Genomic DNA, 20,165 nt, shown 5'->3' with positions numbered 1-20,165 from the left:
GCATTGTTCATCACCATCAATCATCATCAAATTACTGACATTTACCCTCAAGGGGTGTACAGGATATGATAATGCTACATGAAAAATTTACATCATTACTAACTTCCTATCTACAATTTTCCTCCAAATCAGTCTGTTACCTGTCAAGACTCCAACACTATCAGATCTTATATTTCTATCTTCTAAGGCACATTTTATCAATCCATCTATATCTTGCTTCCTCTGGGTCTTTTTCGCTGCCAACCTGGCACAGAACACTTGTTTTGCTAATCTTTCCTCTCCCATTCTGTTTAAGTGACCATACCACCTGAGATTAGCTATGTTAATGCATTCCTGGATGCTGACAATGCCAAGTTCTATCCTAATATCCTCATTTTTAATATGATATTGCCATTGATGCCATCTGTTCATACCCCTAATCTTTCAAAGGACTCTCATATCTGCGATCTCTAGTCTGGTCCAGTGTTTTACTTCTGACCCAGCTCTCAGATCCATAAGTTAAAATTGGCTTGAATACTGTCTTGTATGCAGCTAATTTAGTGTTTCGCTAATTTCTCTTTTATTCCATATAAATTTATTCAGTTGACTTCCTACCATACTAGCTTTGTTGATTCTGTTGTCTCTTTCCATATTTAATTTACCATCTTCACTAAAAATCATGCCTAAGGAGCTGAAATGTTTTACTTGTTCTATAGGTTCTCCATTCACAATGCAGTTGATATTATTATTATTATTAAACAAGACCTCTGGAGTCAAAGACTCATCTGGGAGGTCCTTTTATCACACACACATCTCACCATACCGTGTCTTAAACACACTCAAACTCCTTGCAGACACCACACTCTCAGGCAAGGCATTTCAATCATTCACAACTCAGCACAAAAAAAACCTGCCTCTCACTCCCCTACTCACACCCTCTTTATACAGTTTCCAGGGATGACCTCTGGTTCTGCCCTAATCTCCCACTATTCTCTGTAGAACTTCTCCACCATTGATGTTATAACAACACATTACCAACTTGTAGGTCTCTATAATATCTCCCCTCTTCCTTCTCTCCACTAGACTCTGCAAATTACATCTTCTCAATCTTTCCTCATACTCAACATTCCAGAGGTCAGAAACTACCTTAGTCAGTCACCTTTGGACCGTTTCCAACATCTCTTCATCCTTCTGAAAACCCAGTGACCAAATCTGGGCACAATAGTCCATGGTTGGTCTAATCAAAGCCTTATAAAATGGAACAAGAACCTCCCTACTTCTACACGTCAGTGTCCTCTGCATCATTCCTAGAAGTCTTTGTGTTGCCTTCACAATTTTGGCGATGCGTCCCCTAAATTTTAGATCCTTATCCACTATCACCCCCAGATCACTTATTTCCTCCACTTCCAACAATATACTCTCACCAAGCATAAATTCTGCATCCCATCTTTGTTATCAAAATTTTAAAACCTTACATTTTGCAACATTGAACTCACATCCCCATCTGCTTGCCCAATCACTCAATTCATTCAAGTCTTCTTGCAAGGCTACAACATCTTCACTACTCTTTATTGTTCGTCCCAACTTTGCATCATCTGCGAACAACTGAATATCTCCATTCAAACCCTCACCAATATCATTAATATACAAGTTAAATAGTAATGGCGTTAAAACAGACCCCTGAGGCACTCCACTAGTGACTTTCCTTTTCTTGGATATTGCACCCCCATACACAACTTGTTGATACCTATCAGATAGCCAGTCTCCAATCCAATGCACTAATCTAATATCCAACCCCATCTGCTCTAGTTTGACTGTCAACTTATCATGAGGTACTCTATCAAAAGCTTTTGCGAAATCCAAGTATATTACTGTGTATCCTTCTCTTCTGTCCAAGGAAGCAGTCACTTTATTGTAATAAGTAAGTAGATTACTAAAACATGACCTCCCTTTAGCAAATCCATGCTGTCCATCAAAGATTATACCATTGTTGTCAACCCAACTCTAGATCCTAGTTCTCACAAGCTTCTCCAACAACTTAACCACAACACCTAAAACACAGATAGGCCTATAGTTTGATGCTCGAGTTCGATCACCTCCTTTATGAAGTGGCACAATCTTGTTCTCCTTCCACTCTTTAGGAACTTGACCAAGTGCAAGACTTGCATTAAAAAAATATGTCAAGGCAGGTGTCAACTCTCTGGCACATTCATTCAGAATACGCGGTGATATATTATCAAGTCCCACAGCCTTATTTATATCTAGTTTACTCAACTCCCCAAACACCTCTTGATCACTTACAGTCACTCTCTCCTCCCCATCATCAACTGCTCTCAATCTCTCCATTAAGTCACATTCACAAGATTGAAAGATCTTTATGAACTGCTCATTAAGAGTCTCCACCACACATTCTGCATCAGCTGTCTTTATACCATTTCCTCCAATCAATGTCATCCTTCCATAATCATTCTTTCTTTTGCTGGCTACATATCGAAAGAATTCCCTAGGATCCTTTTTGGCTTCATTACCTCTCTTTAGCTACTCTCACCAACCAAGTCACCCTCCTTGCCTGGTCTTTGTAGACCTCATGAAATTGGTTACTTCCACTTCTCTTATGCTGCCTCCACAATGCCCTTTTTCTCTGTATCGCATACTTAATCTCTTTATTCATCCATCTCACACCTACCTTATTTAACCTTTTCACCCGTGGTATACATTTAGACACTGCATCTACTAAATAGTTCTTGAAAATCCCCCAAGCTGCATTGATCTCTTTTCCAGCTAACTCCTCATTCTATGTTACACCTGCAAGCTGTCTCCTGAGCTCTTCATAATCACACCCCTTGTAGTTCCACATATACCCTTTTTTCAAGGGATCCTTGCACTGCTGGCAACCACCCAGTTAATCACCTCATGATCACTTTCACCAATTGGTGGATGATTTGACACCTCGTTTATAATTACATCCTGCGATGAGATGACCCAATCCAAGACCCTTAATCCTCGTGTGCCCTCTACTACATACTGCCTGAGATAGTTATCCCTCAAAAACTCAAGAAACTCATTTTCTTTACTTCCAGTTGCTATCTCTTCATTCCAGTCTATATTGCCATAATTAAAATCAACCATAACGATCACCCTTTTCTTATTTGCTTGACTTATTTGACTATACATTTCACTATCACCACCATCCACATTACCAGGTCTATAACAACATCCCACCAAGTATTTGATTCTATTCACCTCTATCTCACACCATACAGCCTCAAAACCACTGGCCCTATTTCCCTTTTGCATCTCTACCTTGTATGGACATAACTCTTTATCTATCATCAATAGCACTCCCCCTCCCTTTTTACCCCTTCTATCGTCACGAAACACATATCTATCCATCTCTATTCCTGTCAGGATGTCATCCTCTTCCAACCATGTCTCACTTATTCTGACAATGTTTGGGTGAACAGACATAATTAGCGAAACCATTTCATCCGCCTTGTCTCTTATACTTTCAGCATTGGTATACAAACACAACAGCTCATTTCTGGATCTACAGCTAGTTCCACTGATACCACTCACTCGATGCGATCTCTCTCTCCACGCAGGACTGGGGCCATTTCACTTTCTGCCTCTTCATTCTAGAACCCTTTGCAATTCCATCTGTTTCCTCTTGATCCCTGGTCATCCATTTCCTTCCCGCCTACACATGCTCTCACCTCCTCTTGGAGCATCCACCTTTCTCATGCTGTGTACCCCTGTCCACCCTGAGCCTCCCCATTTCCCTGCTCCTTTTGCACACCCATTCTCCCATTTTCTATACTCATACCACTCACTTCCCCATGCATTTCCACGTCTTCAATCTCTCCTGTCTTACTCTCCTGCTCTTCCACATCACTCTCCTCTCGATCTGATTCATTCTCTCTATTCACTTCTCTATCTTCCAGCAGCAGTCTCTCCAAGCGACTCACATCGTAACCACTCAAATGCAGTCCATCGCTCTCATACAGCTCACTTCGTCCTTCAAACTCATTCCACACATTAACAAACTGTACTCCCATCTCCTCACACATTTCAGTCAGAATATCATTCATAATCGTTGCTCTCCACCTCATTTCACCACAATCATACCTAGGCAACACACTGACTACCCTTCCTGTCACACTATTCTCTTTTATCTTTCCAAGCAGTCTCCTGACATTCATTTTGACATGCTCTTTGTTCTCTCTCAAATCATTTGTACCAATTAATACAATTTACTCTTTTGATCGCTCCCACCTCATATCCAATGCCTCAATCACTCTACTCATTTTACCGCCTGGAAAACATACCTTGTGCATTTTATCCTCTAGCACACCTTTAATAATGAAGTCACCATACAATGCCATTCGCTCATCTTTCGTTAACTCTTTCATGCCATCATGATTTATTTTAATAGTTCTGACCTGAATTATCTTAATTTCATTCCGCATTCATTTCATTTCTTGCCTCATCCAATCCAATTCACCTTCCGAATCTCGCGTCACATTCTCTCTATCATTAAATCTTTCTAACTCTCGACCCCCTCTTCTCACTTTCCCTCTCATTCAACCTTCTTTGTTTCCGTACTTTCGGTCCAACATACGTCCAACTTTCACTATCATTCTTGTCACTTTCACTCTGATTTATCTTTCTTTGTTTCCGTACTTTAGGACTAACATGTGTCCAACTTTCGCTATCATTCTTCTCACTTTTACTGTCATTCATCTTTTTTTGTTTCAGTACTTTCGGTCCAACATGCGTCCAACTTTCGCCATCATTCATTCTTTTTTCGCTATCATTTATTCTTTCGATTTTTTTCACTTGCGATTTCTGCATCACGCTATTTCTACTTTCATTCGTTCTCTCAATTTCGTTTCTTTCCGCCTCACTTTCATCCCTTTTAACATCCGTTATGGTTTTAAAATCGCTCTTTTTCTTTTTTCCTGATTTTTTAACATTTTTTCACCTCTCTTACTCACCGTCCTTCTCTTTCAAACGTGCACTCGCGACACAATCTGCACTAACACTTTCTGTCATCAATTTCATATTTGCATTCATCAGTTCCTCGTTCAGATCACACTTCACACACCCTTCTTCCATCCGCACTAAACATCCACAAATCATTTATGTAATCGAAGAAATACATATAACAGACTTCACACAACAAAACGACTGCAATCTAAATTAAAATCATGGAATGACAATGCCGCTGCCATTTTTTTCTTTTCTGCAGGTTACTATGTCTAATAATAACGATTTCGTATTTTAGTTTAGGCAAGATAAATCCCCCACACTAATAATACCGGTAGCGTACAACGTTTATAGCCGCTCTTACTCAAACAATTACGCATATATACTTAATTATTCCTAGTAAAACTTATCTGAATCAGGACCTCTTCAAATCGCGTCCACAGTGCTTGGCTTACTCCCTTTGCAATTCCATCTGTTTCCTCTTGATCCCTGGTCATCCCATTAGAAATGGAATGACCAGGGATCATATTTTTAATGTTTCTGCCTATTTACATTGTCTTTGTCTTTTTAATGCTGACCTCCATACCATATCTATTACAATAGTTATTCATTTTAGTCAGGGGATCTTGCAGACTTGTAATGGATTTATTTAGAAGTATAACATCATCCGCATAAAGCAAAGAGTTGAGATTAACATCTCAAATTTTGATATCAGGTTTAATACCACTTTCCTTCATAATGTGATCCATAATTTATTATTATTATTCGTGACACCTCCAAGGAGTCCGAAGACTCATCGCGGGAGGACATCCACTGTTTTACCCATATAGATAATGAATATAGATAATGAGGTTCGGTGTAGTAGTTGAGACAGTTGTAGGTGTCCTCCCGCGATGAGTCTTCGGACTCGGAGGTGTCACGAATAATAATAATAATAATAATAACAGAGGGGATAATATACATCCTTGTCTGACACCAGATTTAACATTAAACCACTTTCCAATACTGCCGTGAATTCTAACTACTGACTTACAACTCAAATAAAGACTAAGTCAATCACACCAGATAGACTCAAACTCTCTACTACATGGGACATTGTTACCACTGTTACAAGAATAATGTGTTTCTTGTTACCACAAGAAACACATTATTCTGGTGTTTCTACTCTAACTGGATTTAAGTCATCTGATATCATTAGTAGTACTCCTTCTCCCCCCCCTCTCCTATCTCTTCTGTCATTACTAAAAATAGTATACTCATTACACTTGATCCGACTTACCACATGTGATACTGATAGCCAGGTTTCACTAACGACAACAATCTTTGGCCACATTGTATTCAAAACAATGAACTCCACCCCTTTGTTTCTAATGCTCCTGGAATTTGTGTATAGACATAATAAATTATCATCTAGCCCACAGGTTCCCAAAGTGGGCGGTACCGTCCCCCCAGTGAGGCTGAAACCTTCTGGGGGGGGGGGTTATAGTGGGATCAGAAGCATTTGGGGGCATTCAAGCGGTCTAGGGGTCGGTGGCTTTTTATAGAAGAAATTAATAATATATATTTAAAAATTAATTATTTTCATGATTTTGTAATTAGATAACACTGGCCAACACAATTTTTGCAGACTTTTATATGAGACTTGTTTTTTACTAATTTGGGTGTGCTGATTTCAAATATCAAACCCATTTTTCTCTATCACATCAGGTTTGTTTTTCCTCTATGGCATTTTCCTTTTGCTAATTTGTAAGTTTTTGATAGTTTTAAGGAGGCAGTACTATTTAGAGGATCAAAAAAATCGATTTTTTAATATCATTTTCTGAAAGTATGTACTTTTAAAAATCTGTTCCTAACTTTTTATCAAGAAATTCGAAAAATTCCTGAAGATATAGCCTATTATTCAAAGCGGTGCGCAGATCATAATCGGAGAGCTCACCGCTCTCGCTTGTTAGTAAACAAATAAATGCATAAGAACCTGCAACAGCATGTACTGGCGCTTTGAATGTGAGAGAGGCCGATAATTAGATACACAACTACTTAACAATATTCATTAAAAATTACAAGAATATTTATAAAAAAATAACAATTTTACTTAAACAATGAGTTTCAGGGAATAAATTTTTGTTTGTAGCAATTTCTGCTGTGTGTTCTGTTTTGGCAATCCCTTTGAATACTCCAACAGTAGTCGGCCATCATGTGAGAATCCCATCTTCCTTAGTACCAATCTTCCATAATTTTTAAGTCTTGATGAAATCTTTCGCCTTGTTCATCACTCACAGCACCTAAATTCTCGGGAAATCTATCAAGATAACTGTATAGGAAATGAAGCTTTATGCTCATGTTGCAACCTAGGTGCTGGAAACTTTCAAGCATTGTTTCCACTAGATCTTTGTAATTGCATGCTTTTTTGTTTCCAAGAAAATTATTCGCAACCATCGTAAATGAAGTCCAGGCCTCTTTCTCAATTTCGTTCATAGAGTTGATGAAATTTGGGTCTCTCATTAAAGTTCTAATTTGCGGTCCATCAAATACACCGGCCTTTAATTTTTTCATAACTAAGTCGTGGAAATTTTTCACATATGTATTGGAAACAGTCACCTTGTAAATCTAAAGCTTTAACATACTGCTTCATAAGACCTAGTTTGATGTATAGAGGTGGAAAAATGATTTTTTTCTCTGTCGATTAAAGGTTGATTTATAACATTCTGTTCTCCAACATTTAAGGATATTCTAAGAGGCCAATGTTTCTGACTCCAGTGTTGGTTTCTAGTTCGACTATCCCAGAAGCATAGAAAACACAGAAACTTTGTATATCCTCTTTGAAAGCCAAATAAAAAGTTCACCATTTTAAGATCCACACAGATGATCCAGTTATGGTCTGTATATTTTAATAACTTCAGAACCTTTTTAATGTCCTCATATGTTTCCTTTAAGTGGACTGAATAGCCAATAGGAATTGAGCCATATGTATTCCCATTGTGTAGTAAGACACACTTGAGACTTCTGCTTGAACTGTCGATAAATAAACACCACTCATTTCGATGATATTGTACAACACTCATTTCAGTTAGAAAACTTGACACATTGTTACAGTAAATAAATCCACACTCGTGTTTAAAATATTGTACAAGATTACTTTCCCTGCTATGATAAAATGTTATCTTTCTATCTTGCTCCAGTAAGTTTTTTTCATTTAATCTTGAAGCTAACAATTCTGATGATTCCTTTGATAGGCCCAAATCTCTTACTATGTCATTCAAATCCTCTTGAGTAAAACGTTGCAGTCCAGAACTAGAAATTAAATTTTCATTGTCTAAATCAACATCCGGGTCTTGCTCCTCAAGAACATCTGGCATATCCTGATCATGCTTGTTCTCAAGTAAAGGAAGTCCTTTATAAATTGGCATGGCTATTTCACTGGAATGAGCAACTGGCCGAATTGCTGAGTCAAGATTTGGATACACAATTTTTTTCTTATTCTTCTTATTATAACCAGAAATCTGAACTAAACAAAAATAGCAATCATCTAGGTGATTTTTTGGTTCACGCCAAATCATTGGAATGCCAAAAGCTAATTTTTGGCGTTTTCCCTTGCTCCACTGTCGTAAAATTTCTACACATGACTTACACACTTTATTTGGAGCCCATGACTTGTCCTGATCTGCAATTTTTATGTCAAAGTATGCAAAGTACACTTTCTTAACGAAATCAGTGATATTTGTCCTTTGACTGGGAACAGTAAAGCTGCCACAAATGTAACAGAAGGAATCTACACTATTGACACAATTTCGAGTAGTAGACATGATGTATTTTCTTCACTGCCAACTAACATGCAATTAACAAGACAAAAAAAAACCAGAGACTTTATTGAAACGTTATAAGCGCTCATCATACTTTCACGATCAATTAACGATCGACTGATTTCGATCGTTCTTTGTCCGCTATGATGCATATAGCATTCATTTGTTTTAGGCAGTTGTCATCGCCTACTTTTCATCACCTAAAAGTTTAGGTCGGTTATCGGCATCTCTCGCATTCAAAGCGCCAGTAGGTGCCGTTGCAGGTTCTTACGCATTTATTTGTTTACTAACAAGTGAGAGCGGTGAGCACTCAGATCTGCGCACCACTTTGAATAATAGGCTATATCTTCGGGAATTTTTCGAATTTCTTGATAAAAAATTAGGAACAGATTTTTAAAAGTACATACTTTCAGAAAATAATATTAAAAAATCGATTTTTTTGATCCTCTAAATAGTACTGCCTCCTTAAAACTATCAAAAACTTACAAATTAGCAAAAAGAAAATGCCATAGAGGGAAAAACCTGACATGATAGAGAAAAATAGGTTTGATATTTGAAATCAGCACACCCAAATTAGTAAAAAACAAGTGTCAGATCATAATCAGCAGAAAAAAATTTTTTTGTTGTTGGCCAGCGTAATCATTTAAAATTTAAATATTGCATTTTAATTCATCTTATGCCTGTCTTACATGATCAATTTTTTTATCAATTTTCTATTTCAATTATTTAATCATTTGAAAATTTACCATGTCAGATAGAAATAGATGTCAATTTTCTATGTCAATGAGAAAATAGAGCATGTATATATGTGTGTATAATAGGTTATGTTTACAGTAGCAAATATATTCGTTATGTTTCATTTCAAAATATATATAAAATATATAAAACCACTACTTAAATTAAGGGGATATTAAATCCCACATAGTTTTAAAACCGAATAAGAAACTCAAAGATCGGAATCAGAGAGTTTCTTGCCGAATATAGTATAGTAAACTATAAAGTATCGGCGACACTAGCGTTAGCCAATGCAAGTGATCCTAGTACGTAGTACAATATCGGGCAACTCGTTGCATACACATTTCCTAGGAAATGTGTTTGCAACGAGTTATGTTTTGTAGGTCTGTTGCTTATATCTTGTGTAATTATTTTATTTATTAATTATTATTTAAAATTATTCGGACAATGTCGTGGTCGGACGAACAAAATGCGCTTGCGTGCAAAACAAAAAATTGAATGTGTCATACAGGATATTTCAACTTCTATTTTTTATATACTTAAAAAATTTATTCATTTTTTGCTATTGTAAAAATTGATCGTGCCATACAGGCTTTAGTCTATCCATGCAGCAGACGAGTCTTAACTAGTAGTATGTCGGTCAACTATTATATAGGTAATTCACTCAATTCAGCATGTTTTGACAGGAATATGGGTGCCTGCAGTGACTTGTTCAAAGTACGAGTATGATGGTATCGCAAACAAGACAATGCATGCAAGTCGATTCGGGCTAGATTTCAAATCTATAAATACCAGTGGTTTAGGAATAAGTTTCATTGTTTTTTGCATGCTTTGCCAACAATCATCAGTCGAAAGTGTGATAGATAAGTGGAGTCATACAAAGTTTAAATTAAATCTTTTATTTTGTGAATATTTTTGCAAATTTTATTACTTCATTATGTCTGAATATAAGAAGAAATGTCGACAGTACAGTATTGAGTATTTGAAATATGGTTTTATTCAAACTGTTATAATGGGGGCGTTACAAAATTTATGTCTTGCAAAGTGGGCGGTGGCCCGAAAAAGTTTGGCAACCTACGATCTAGCCTATTCTAAGAATTAAATATGCAGTCTATTTGGTCATTTTCCAGAATTTTCTCTTTTCCCTCCACAGAAATACTTAAAGGGTCAAACTCAAAGCATATTTTTCTGCCCCTTTGCCACATACATAACTATGTTTGAAGTCATTCATATCTTTATCATTTTTGCATACCATAACTGAACTTTCACACACATTTTTCCCATTCTTCCCTTGATGATCTAGTTTACCTGATTCTCTGAATTATGTCTCATACCAAGAAGTAATTTCTCCAGGCCCCTAACCCAAATGAATTCCATTTCTTCTGCACAACCTGCACGTGAAATCATTTGCTATCATTGCATGCCTTCTTAACATGGAACTGTTATATGTGGGTAGCAATCCTACAATTTTTACTTTCTCACTTCTTCCAACAGAACTTTCATATTTTCTCTCATAATATATCTGACACTACTTAAATTATTAGTACCTACCAGAACCACCATCTATTTTACTCTTCTTTTTTGCTTTCAATTACATTTGTCATATTTTTAATTTTTGCCCCCAGGAAACTAGAAGTGGTGACTCCCTCGGCAAGTACAAATTTTAAGATTGAGTCGCTATATCATATCACCTCTTTTTTCTTAGATTTTAACTGACTTACCTTGATGATATTAATATCATGATTACCAACTTCAGTAGTTTCCTGCCTTGTCTTGTTCTGATCTTTTTTCTTATCTTGTCTAAGTTTAGTAAAAAGTTTTTATTATTATTATTAAGAGAGACCTCTATGGAGTCAGAGACTCATCGAGGGGAGGCCACATACCACACACATCAGCTATCATATTTATTCTTAAATTCATTAACATTGCTTGCACTCACAACATCCAATGGCAATCCATTCCAACCACTCACCACCCCATGAGAGAAAAATCTAGTCCTCACATCCTTCTTAGTAGCCTTCATTTTCAACTTCCAAGGATGCCCTTTAGTCCTTTCCCCACCCTCCATAAATTTTCAATTTATGTCCTTTCAATGACGTAAATTGGAAAATTTAATCAATTGAAATACTGTATGACCCTTTCAGAAGTTTGTAAGTCTCAATCATATCTCCCCTCTTTCTCATGTCTGCAATCTACAAATTCTCAATCTGTCTTCATACTCAGTATTCCACAATCCCGACATCATTTTTAACACTCTCCTTTGTACTCTCCAATATATCAGAATCACAATAAAAACCAGACCTGTGCACAACAGTCCAAGTGATGCCTTATCAAGGCCTTGGAAAGAGGCAAAATGACATCCTTATCTATACATGTGAACGTTTGTTTCAGCATTGCAATTATCTTTTGAGTTGTATTTGCAATCTTTGCCACATGACCCCTGAACTTGAACTTCCTATCTATTAACACCCCAAGATCCTTAGCCTCATCAGTTTCTTCTAGTCTAATCCCACCAATATAATACGACATTGGATATCTAATCATGCCGAAGTGAATGACTTTACATTCACTGACATTGAACTGACACCCATTTCCCATGCCCAAAATTCCAGCCTATTCAAATCATTCTGCAAGTACTGCACATCAGCAGCATTCCTGATTAGCCTATCTATCTTTGCATCATCAACAAATAGCTGTATGTCACTTGTCAAATAACAGTGGACCAAGCAATGATCCTTGTGGTACACCACTAGTTACCTTAAATCGCATCCCCCGTATACCACTTTTTGATATCTGTCAGTCAGCCATCCTCTTATCCATGCTAATATTGTATAACACAAACCTACTTTCTCCAATTTATGCAGCAGTCTGTCATGCTGTATCCTGTCAAAAGCCTTAGCAAAATCGAAAAGTATCATGGTGTATCCATTTCCCTTGTCTAGTTCAATGGCAACATTGTTATAGGTAGAATGTGAGCAAGTTGCTAAAAAAAGACCTTCAATTAGTAAACCCATCTAGATTCACTGTTAACCCATTTCTGAATGCAAGCCCTAACCAATCTTTCCAAAATCATCACCACCACTCCTGATATACTAATCGGTCAATAGTTGGATACATCAGTCTTTGCACCACTCTTGTGTAATGGAATTACCATACATTCCCTCCATTCCTGTGGAATCTTTCCTGTTCTGAGACTCTAGCTTGATCAACGGAATGTGCAGTTCATCTGAATGCTCTTTTAGCACACATGCTGAGATCCCATCAGTCCCTATTGCTGAATTGTTATTCAATTTGTGCAACAGCTATAATACCTCATCGTCATACATCTGTGTTTCTTCATCTAGCGTTCACTGACTGAAAAACCACTTTTTCTGAACTGGCCATTCCTTTGCTCAAAGCAATGGCCAGTTCAGCTGAACACTCTTTTAGCACACATGCTGAGATCCCATCAGTCCCTATTGCTGAATTCTGTATACAACAGTTGTGACCATTCTAGTGTGCTTCATATAACGTTCATAACAGACATCATCCTTATGCACATGGTATTCCTTTCACATCATCCTTTTCTTACGAATCTCTTGCTTAATAAGATTACATATCCATTTTACTCCTACTCTATTTATTCTTCGAACACTCAGGATACATTCTGATATCTCATCATTCAAGTATTGTTTAAATGCTTTCCATGCACTCTTGATATTCCTTCTATCCAGCAACCAATCCCATTCCACTGAACTCAGTATACTCCTGAATTGGTCATAATTTTGTGATTTGTAGTTCAGCGTGTAACCTTTTCTAAATGGAACATTCATAAACTTAGTCACTTCCCAAGTGAGTACCACATGATTACTGTCACCAACCGGAGGCAGAATAGTTACGTCTTTAAAGGAAACACCGTCTGACACTATAATCAAATCTAACACTCTTTGCCCTCGAGTTTCTTCTGTTACATGCTGCTTGAGGAAGTTGTCCTGCAATAAGCTCAATAAATGTATTTTTATTCTTTGCATGAGATTCTACTGTTACTCAATAAATATTTGGATAATTAAAGTCTCCCATTATGATTACTCTTTTTGTGCTCATCTTTTCTATATGGTGATGCATTTCTTCATCACTAGCAACCGATCCACCAGGTCTGTTTTTCCACCTTTTCCAATCAATTCTCTGATCAATTTTGTAACAATTTCTTTTAATCAAGATATTTTTAATGTCAACTTATCCAGAGATAAATTATCATCATCACTGCAGCAGTACTTTTGTTTATCAGGATAAGTGCTCTCATCAGTAGTAAGAACTTGAGCTTTAGACACTGCCTTGTTACGATGAGTTTTTGGCACCATTCTTAAGAGTAGTAACAACTAATAATATTTCTGCAATTATGTTATAAAATGCTGTAGTATAATAATTACACTAAAAAACTACAATAATATACTAAAATACACAATTAAATCTAAGAAAACACTTAATAAATCAACCAAATTTTGCCAAATATTACATAAAAGATCCTATGCAATCAACTATTGGATATAATGGATAATCAGATTTGTGTATTTTAGGAAGGCCATAAATATGTGGGGGATGAATATGATGAATCTTCAACTTCATCAGGATTTTGAAAGTAAAATCCTGATGAAGTTGAAAACACCACACAATCAAATTCACTCTAGAACTTGAAGAAGATAACCAATTATCAATTCTGGACACTTTAATTAAGAAGCTTCCGAATGGTGGTATCAACCTCTCAGTTTACCGCAAACCTACCAATACAGGATGTTATTTACATTTCACTTCCTCACACCACATTTCTCAGAAACTTAGTATTGTACACATGTTGAAGAACCATGCCTCTCTCCTTACAACAGACCTCCAGGAAGAATTATCCCTGATATCCACCAACCTTACCATGAATGGATTTCCTCGAAGACTCGTCCACGAGATACTTTTCTCTGAACCCCGACAGAGACAACAAGATGATGTACGTTATATATCTACCATCGTCATTCCATACTTAGGGACAGTGTCCAATAAGATTGCTAGACTCCTTAGACCACATAAAATAAGAGTGGCCTTTAAACCCACAGAAACGATTAGACAATTCTTAAGATCTCCAAAAGATGGCCATCCTTTCTCCAAATATGCTGGAGTTTATAACATACCATGCTCGTGCGGCTTGAATTACATCGGTCAAACTTCAAGGAGCCTTGAAATTAGGCAAAAAGAACACATAGGTGACGTCAATAATAACAGAGAAGAAAAATCGGGGTTAGCTTTTCATTTCTCAAACTCGAACCATACCATAGAGTGGGATAGAAGCACAATTCCTTACATGGAGGAGGACTTCCGCTCCCAAATTTTTAAGGAGGCCACAACAGTTGCCCGCTGTATACAAAACCTTAACAGGAACCAAGGACTAATCTTGCCCATGATCTGGAAGACCCTTATCAGATCCTTCAACTTGCCAGAACTGAATTATAGTGCCAACTATAGAACGTTCCTAAATAATAACAAGTGATATCATCCACGCTCTATGAATGTATTGTACGCGCTCTGTTCTTTGTTTAATATAATTGGAATCGGTTGATTATAGTTTGTAACAGTTTTTTACTTTTTAGTGCCTTACATTAGTTATGTACCCTGAAGATGCCAACAGACTTAGTTGGTGAAACTAGTTGGTATAACTTAGTTGTTTATTATATGCACTTGATCAATATAATCCCAATAAAAGTCTTTCTAGAGCTTTTGGTCAAGAAAATTAAACGTTTTTTTAAGAGATAAGGAAGTTGTAATTCCTCTTTATAAGGCCTTGATACATCCACATCTTGATTACTGTGCTCAAGTCTAGTCCCCTGGGTTTCTTGGAATAAGCAGTGGAGAGGATTCACAGGCAAGTGGCTTGTGAAATGTTCTCCATGAGGATAAATTAAAGATACCAAGAAATTATATACTTGGTTTAATCCTTTATCCAAGTGTAAGCAAACAAGTTTGGGCCTTAACTATTTTTAGGACTGGGGCAACTTGTATAAAGAAGCTAATAACTTCACATCACTCGTCTCAGTATCCCATAATGCAAAGCACATCTCCTTACAGACATGTATAATCAGGGCCATCATCAGATTAGATCATGCCCTGAGGCAAAGAATTAAATATTGCCCCTGATAGATTATAAGACAAAAATATAAGAAAATTTCCAATTGCTATTTGTTTTTATTATAAGAGAAACATTAATGCAAAACGACATAATAATATTAATTAAATATTTGCTCTATGGGGATATCGCACAATAAAACTGTTTATAAGCTCTTCCAAATTTAAATTATAAGCTATGTTCATCTCTATCGATATAGTTGCTAGACCAACCAATCTTTCTTGGATCATTACTTTTCGTAACTAATTTTTAATCAGTTTAAGCTTGGAAAAACTTCTTTCTGCACTTGCTACGCTAACAGGAATTGTTAGCGTAGCAATGTCGCCTACTGCAGTATGGGTGAGCAAGCGCTCTTATTAAGCTGCGCTGTGAGGCAGGCTGCCTTTATACTACACCCTGTCAATGGTACTGTATATAATGCCAAGCATTATGGGAAGACCCGTTTCGACTAATGAAACCTCAATAAAAGTCGAAACCAGTCTGGGCAGTGACCCTTCCCCATGAAGCTTAGCATTATACATGTTTGCAAGAAGGAGATGTGCTTTGCATTATGGGATATTAAAGCAAGTGAAGTTATTAACTTCTTTATACAAGTTTCCCCAGTTCTGAAAATGGTTCAGGAGCAAACTTGTTTGCTTACACTTGGATAAAGGATTAAACCAAGTATATAATTTCTTGGTATCTTTAATTTATAGTATAACCAAGTGGAAAAACTTCCAACCCTATGAGGATAGATTAAAGGTGTGTGGATTGCATTAGTTGGTTGATAGGAGAAACAGAGGGGATATGATAAAAACATTCAAGTTGTTTAACCACGCTACCGGCCAAGACGTCTATAGATGTCAAAGTTATCATGGATGCGAAGTGCAATTAAAATTATAATACCACTGATATTACATTATAATAATATGATGGATACGGAGCATATGAGGATGCGTATTTGATCCATAATGGCCAGTGAGGTGGTTAAAGAAGATGCAGGGGAAATGTTTCAACACTTGGCTAGAGGGACCAGAACAAGGGGGTCATCGCTGGAAGTTTAATGAAGGTGTGGCCAGTAGGGGTGTGAGGACTAGATTTTTTGCTTGGAGAGTGGTGAATGAGTGGAATGGTTTGCCAGAGTCAGTTGTGAGTGCTTTGTCTGTTTATGGGTTGAAGGAGAGGTACGATAGATTGTGTGATATTACATGACCTCTAAGGAGTCCAAGGACTCATCGAGGGAGGGTACTCTACAACTCTGTCTCCACTATTTAATCCACCAGCTATACATCATCACTACTACCATCATCACTGTCAGATTTTAAGGAAAAGACAACATATACTAAAATATTAATTAAAAAACTTTAATTAATACTTCCTATATTTCGGTAATGTTACATTACCATCTTCATGGAATATAAATGTATGTGCATGCAGGCACTAACACTAAACAAATATGGCTGAAGAAAACAACTAAAGTTGATTCTACAGAACTCTAAAAAACTCTCCAAACCTCAACAAAATTTGGATGCATGAGACTGCCCCAAATATGGGAAGCTTGCATTCTAAGAGCATCAGCCCAACAAACAAGACAACCCAATTTAGCCTACTAGGGCCAACTTCAGTTGTTTTCTTCAGCCATATTTGTTTAATATTAGTGCCTGCATGCACATATCATTATTTTTATGTTCCCTGAAGATGGTAATGTAACATTACTGAAATATAGGAAGTATTAATTAAAGTTTTTTAATTAATATTTTAGTATACTTTGTTGTTTCCTTAAAATCTGACAGTTATGGATTGCCAATGTATAAGTTTATCTATGATAATTACTACCATCATCATCGTCTACACACAATGCGATCTGTAACCTACTACTACTACTATTTATTGTCTGTAAATTGTGTGTGTTCTCAAGGCCAATTTGCTTGTGGACTTGATTAAAAACCTGAGTTTCTGAGAGAAAAAAAACCTCTATATGAGATCGGCTAAATTACAAACACCTTCAATTGTAAAAAATGATGTAAAGATTCCTCTCTTCACCACAAGAATCGAATTTAGGCCTTTTCCATTTGAAAGGTGCAATGTGTCATAATTCTTCTAATTGTGCTAAGGAGACATTTTCCACTTTGCCATGAGTTAGTAATGATCATGAACTAAAGAGATTGATCATGAGTGATGAAAATGACAAGGCGGTATTTGGAAAGTTTGCAGAAAAATCTTCATGAATATTTTCCTGAATTAGACAATTCTGAATGCATAAGAAATCCATTTAAAATCAGTTTTGAAACAATGCCAAAGAGTCTTTCATATTCAGAACTATGAGAATCAGCTTCAGTTAGCATTCTCAAAAACTGAATATGATTTGGCTACATATTAATAGTGAATACCCAAATTGTCAGAAAACACCTTAAATATTATTATTATTATTTTGCAGAATGACTTAAACAGGCTGGCAGTATGGGCTAAGGTAAATGGCTGTCAGTTTAACGTGGCTAAGTGTAAGGTGATGCACTTCGGGAGGGTGAGATGACATGCTATGTACTACATTAATGGAATTGAACTGCAAGAAGTCGACAAGGAAAAGAACTTTGGTTATTGTGGACAAAGAACTTAAATTTAGAGGGCATCTTGCAAACTTTTCCAAAACATCACATCAAATTACATGGTTGTTGAAGAACACACTCACAAGTAGTGATAGGGAAGTCACTGTTCCACTTTATAAGGCATTAATAAGATCACATCTGGACTACTGCACACAGATCTAATCACATGGATTTCTTGGTGATGAAGAAATCGTTGGGAGAATCCAGAAGCGAGTTATCAAGATTGTTGCAGGCCTGTGGAATGTTTCCTACGAAGAAAGATTGAAGATCTGTGGGCTCCGAAAACTAGCTGATAGATGTAGGAGAGGAGATATGATATAAATTATTAAAGGCATTTTATAAGATTGACACTGGTGACTTTTTCTCTGAACAGTGCAGGAAGGGAGAGAACAAGGGGTCATCCCTGGAGATTGTGTAAGAGTCTGGTTAACAAGGGTGTTAGGACTAGATTTTTTGCTTGGAGGGTAGTAAATGTGTAGAATGCATTGCCAGAGGTGGTTGTACATGCTTCGTCTGTTACTGAATTTAAGAATTATGATAGGTGTTGTGTGCATAACGGTTAGTGTGTCAATGTAGGTTCTCATGCGATGAGTCTTCGACCCCATGGAGACACCGTTATTATAATAATAATAATAATAATAATAATGTGACACTTCCAAGGACTCATCATGGGAAGGCACTCTACTCCACTCTGCTACAAATATCTCACTGTCTCCCCTACTACTTAATTCTCCAGCTACACACAACTACTAACAAAGTCATCTACAATCCATCATCTCCAACTATTTTTTGTCTGTGAATTGTGCATTCTAATTGAAAAAACCCTGCTTCCTAGGAGATTGGATAACTCAGTATGTTCTGCTCTTCCATAGTTTATATCCTTGCAAGTTTTTCAACCATTCCAGACTTAAAAAAACATTCATGTGGTGCTAAATTTCACCAAACTCACTTTTTTTCAACAGAAACAATTTCACTATCTTCATTTTTTTTATTAACATTTAAATTTTGTAATTTTTGTTTCTGCTGTATGTGTATTGGATTCACATAACTATAAATTTATTTAATAATTTAAAAAAAAAGTTTCACATATTTGTAAAAGCCAGTGCTAAAATTTTTGAAACATTATGCAGGTACCAAAAATTGCGAAAACAATGCATAAAATAACGAAGTACGTCTAGTCACATTCATTGCCTGATTTGGTGTTACCAAACTATGTGTGTGGATCCATTCAGTAACATATTATTATTTTCTGATCAGCTCTCATCTAATGTTCAGATGCAAGAAAAACCAGACACTCACCATTAGCTGATGCAAATGAACTCACTATTAAACACATGTAATAATAAAAATACAGTGGTGGTCATAAGGTTATCTATAATTCATTGTGCATAAAAGCATATGCAGTCATATGCTTTTATGCATATGATATATGCATAAAACTGCATATGCATAAGACTGCATATGCATAAACAACAAGAAATTCAAATTAACAAAGTTCAGATAGAAACAATGTTGATGCCACAGTAAAAGAAAGAAAAAAACAACTTTAAAAAAAAAAGCATTAATGGCATATTAAAATAAACCAATAAAAGTAAAAATCCCATTACTTTAAAATTTTCATCACGATAAATTTTTTTTTAGAATGGAAATAAAATAAGAAAGTCTTGAAACTTACCATATCTACCCCATCCACAGTACACAGTTTCAAGGACTGTAAGAAAACATAAAATCACCAATAAGAATGTTGTATAAAAAATAAAAAAAATTCCTAGTAATCGACCATTCATCTGACCTTCAAATTAAGAAAGCTTCAATTAACTGACTCATGTATACCAAATGACTTATGGTAGAGCACGATGTAAATGTACTTCACTTATCTGACCCATCACTTATCACAACAGCCAACTGTCTTCCCACTGTGGTCGGATAAATGGT

At 36.4% G+C, this 20,165-nt stretch overlaps 1 protein-coding gene across 3 annotated transcripts in view; it reads right to left on the bottom strand.

Moving 5' to 3' along the window:
- The window catches only part of Cadps (calcium-dependent secretion activator 1), a 1,213,340-nt gene that overhangs the window by 183,420 nt on the left and 1,009,755 nt on the right, over positions 1 to 20,165 (bottom strand). For all 3 annotated transcript variants that reach the window (XM_090396519.1, XM_090396528.1, XM_090396537.1), the window contains one exon: positions 19,906 to 19,941. In XM_090396519.1, the coding sequence (XP_090252645.1) occupies positions 19,906 to 19,941 (36 nt within the window). The remainder of the gene's footprint in view (positions 1 to 19,905; positions 19,942 to 20,165) is intronic.

This window comes from Typopeltis vanoorti, chromosome 1 (genome assembly GCF_054136105.1).
Source record: "Typopeltis vanoorti isolate ZY-2024b chromosome 1, IOZ_Tvanoo_1.0, whole genome shotgun sequence".
NCBI lineage: Eukaryota > Metazoa > Arthropoda > Arachnida > Uropygi > Thelyphonidae > Typopeltis > Typopeltis vanoorti.
Note: the sequence above shows the minus strand (reverse complement) of the source record. Positions and strands in the feature narration are given on the sequence as shown.